This window comes from Fibroporia radiculosa (assembly GCF_000313525.1).
Source record: "Fibroporia radiculosa TFFH 294 genomic supercontigs, scaffold14773, whole genome shotgun sequence".
Lineage (NCBI taxonomy): Eukaryota > Fungi > Basidiomycota > Agaricomycetes > Polyporales > Fibroporiaceae > Fibroporia > Fibroporia radiculosa.
The window spans coordinates 1-1,567 of NW_012132994.1; the positions used below are offsets into that span (position 1 = coordinate 1).

General features: G+C 37.8%; 1 protein-coding gene across 1 annotated transcript; it reads right to left on the minus strand.

Moving 5' to 3' along the window:
* Positions 1-16: 16 nt before the first annotated feature.
* Positions 17-355, minus strand: FIBRA_09206 (uncharacterized protein; the record flags this gene model as incomplete). The annotated part of the gene is made up of 2 exons (XM_012321527.1): positions 17-158; positions 222-355. The coding sequence occupies 2 exons, from the start codon at positions 353-355 to the stop codon at positions 17-19; spliced, it is 276 nt and encodes a 91-aa protein (XP_012176917.1).
* Between the last annotated feature and the right edge of the window lie 1,212 nt (positions 356-1,567).

Below are 1,567 nucleotides of genomic sequence, written 5' to 3' on the forward strand. Positions count from 1 at the left end.
GATAAAACCATCAAATTTACACACTTTGAGCTGCTAATTTCACCTGTCTTTCATACTCTTCTTCATCACCTTGCCAAGCATCTGATCCCATTTCATGGATAGAATATCCAAGATCTAGAATGAGTATCTCTTGAAGCCATGCTCTCCAGATCTGATCACTAGCAGTGAGAAAGAGATCTGCAGATGAATTGGAAGCAAAGGCCTTGAGAAGTCTAACACACTGTGTTGGCTTCAACCAGTGCTCTGTCTGTATCCAAGCTGAAACTTCATGCATTAGATTTTTCTGCTCTGGGATAGAAGCTGGAGTAGAAAGAGTGACAGTAACAGGACCCAGCTTCTCAACAATCTCAGCCATCCAAGTGTCTATATTTTTATTGAAATCATTGCCAATTTGTTTCAGCAGCTGCATGTGATTATCATCCTGACTAGTGCAAGCCTTCTTTGATGATGTGTGCAATGAGATTGTAAATGAAGCTGGAGGTACTGTAGAATCAGGTATCTTCTACTTCTGACACAGTGGTTGTTACAGCTTTGTGGGGGGGTTTTCTTTTCTTCCTTACTATTCATTGTTAACCCTGTACTACTACAACTGATCCCATCACTGGGTGCATTTCACTTGCATCATTGTTTCATATACATTGCGTTTCCCCTCTATCATGTTTCATCTAAATCATGTTTTACTTATATTGTGTTTCACTTATATCATGTTTCATCCTCATCACTGATACAACCCAGTGTCACTGGGGAAACCATTTCATACACATCACTGATTCAACTCAGCATTTCATACTTATTAAACCCTATCTATCTTACTCTATTTAAGGCATACTACTTGTGCTGCTGTACTTTAGTTTTGTCCTCTTGTTCTCTACATACACTTTATAGGGATGTCTTCAGTAATAGACTCAGTTGTCTATTCAGTCTTAGTCTGAAGCCCTGCTTTAACCAGTATACGCTCTCAAACCACTGTTAGCTACAGTGGCTCAGTTTATAAGTCTAGTACTGTTAAGGGACCTAATGACTGAGGATCAGGAGTTCAACTTATAACTGTTATTGATACTTATATGCATAAGGCTGATGCATTATACTGAGGCTAGACTTGTAAACTGAGCCACTATAGCTAATAGTGGTCTGAGAGCATATACTGGTTGAAGCTGGGCTTCAGACTGAGACTAGAATAGACAACTGAGTCTATTACTGTAAATATCCCTATGAAGTGTATATAGGGAACAAGAGGACAAAACTCAAGTACAGCAGCGCAAGAAGTGCATCTTAAATAGAGTAAGTAGGTAGAGTTTAATAAGTATGAAATGATCTGAGTTGAATCAATGATGAGTATGAAACTGTTTCACTGGGTTGTATCAGTGATGAGAATGAAACATGATATAAGTGAAACACAATGTAGATGAAACATGATAATAGGTGAAACACAATATATATGAAATGATGATGAAGATGAAACACACCAAGTGATAGGATCAGTTATAATAGTACAGTTTCAATAACGAATGGTAAGGAAGAAAAGAAAACCCCCCTCAAAGCTGTAACAAGTACAAGTATAACATAT